Source organism: Penaeus monodon, chromosome 19 (assembly GCF_015228065.2).
Source record: "Penaeus monodon isolate SGIC_2016 chromosome 19, NSTDA_Pmon_1, whole genome shotgun sequence".
Taxonomy (NCBI): domain Eukaryota; kingdom Metazoa; phylum Arthropoda; class Malacostraca; order Decapoda; family Penaeidae; genus Penaeus; species Penaeus monodon.
This window is the reverse complement of record NC_051404.1, coordinates 3,952,895-3,953,619: the sequence shown is the minus strand read 5'-3', so window position 1 is coordinate 3,953,619 and position 725 is coordinate 3,952,895. Positions and strand designations below refer to the sequence as shown.

The 725-nt window shown below is 36.4% G+C and overlaps 1 protein-coding gene across 1 annotated transcript; it reads left to right on the top strand.

The window, feature by feature from the left end:
* Positions 1-344: 344 nt before the first annotated feature.
* Positions 345-720, top strand: LOC119584985 (THO complex subunit 7 homolog; the record flags this gene model as incomplete). Its single annotated transcript, XM_037933594.1, is given in 1 exon segment — positions 345-720. A coding segment is annotated over 1 exon segment (218 nt), but the record flags the coding sequence as incomplete, so codon positions are not given.
* Between the last annotated feature and the right edge of the window lie 5 nt (positions 721-725).

Below are 725 nucleotides of genomic sequence, written 5' to 3'. Positions count from 1 at the left end.
CTCCTTGAATTGTTTCTTGTATATCTGCTTAGTCTGGTATTCTCAATGTAAGATACTTTGATATTAGTTATTATAATAAAAAGCTGGGGGCTTTGGAAGAAGACAAATTGTTTGAGAAAATTAAGAAATATGAACTGAAAATGTAACCAAATGTAAATAGTATAATCTTTAGTTTCAGGAAAGCAGTTTCCTATAAGATTGTTAATTAGAAAAAAAAGGATCACGAAGATAAGAATAAGATATTATATTTAGTATTAGTTAATTTTTCTAATTTGAACACTTCAAGGAACACAAAAGAACTTTTTTCAGATCTCTTGTTTACAATTCCTCTACTTCCTTTTTCCAGTCAAAGAGAGACCAACTGGAGGAGAAGCTGAGCCTGAGACGCAAGCAGCTGCACGTCCTGGTGACTGCGCTCCATCAGCTGCAGCAGACGCTCCTGTACGACAACTCGCCATCCCAAGACGAGGAACCGACCCTCGTTGATGAGATCATAGACTTAACCAAACCAGCAGCGACTATAGATCTCACTGGGTCTGGGGCTGCAATGGATACGTCATAGGCTCAAGGGTTTGGCTTAGAGGGAATAGAGGTGTTTCTTTTTCATATTGCAATATCTGTCGTCAGTCATTGTTGTTATTGATAATTTACGCATCAGAGTGAATTAATGAATGAAATATAACAAACCCATTTTTTAGGAAATAAAGCTAATTGTTAAAATGTGA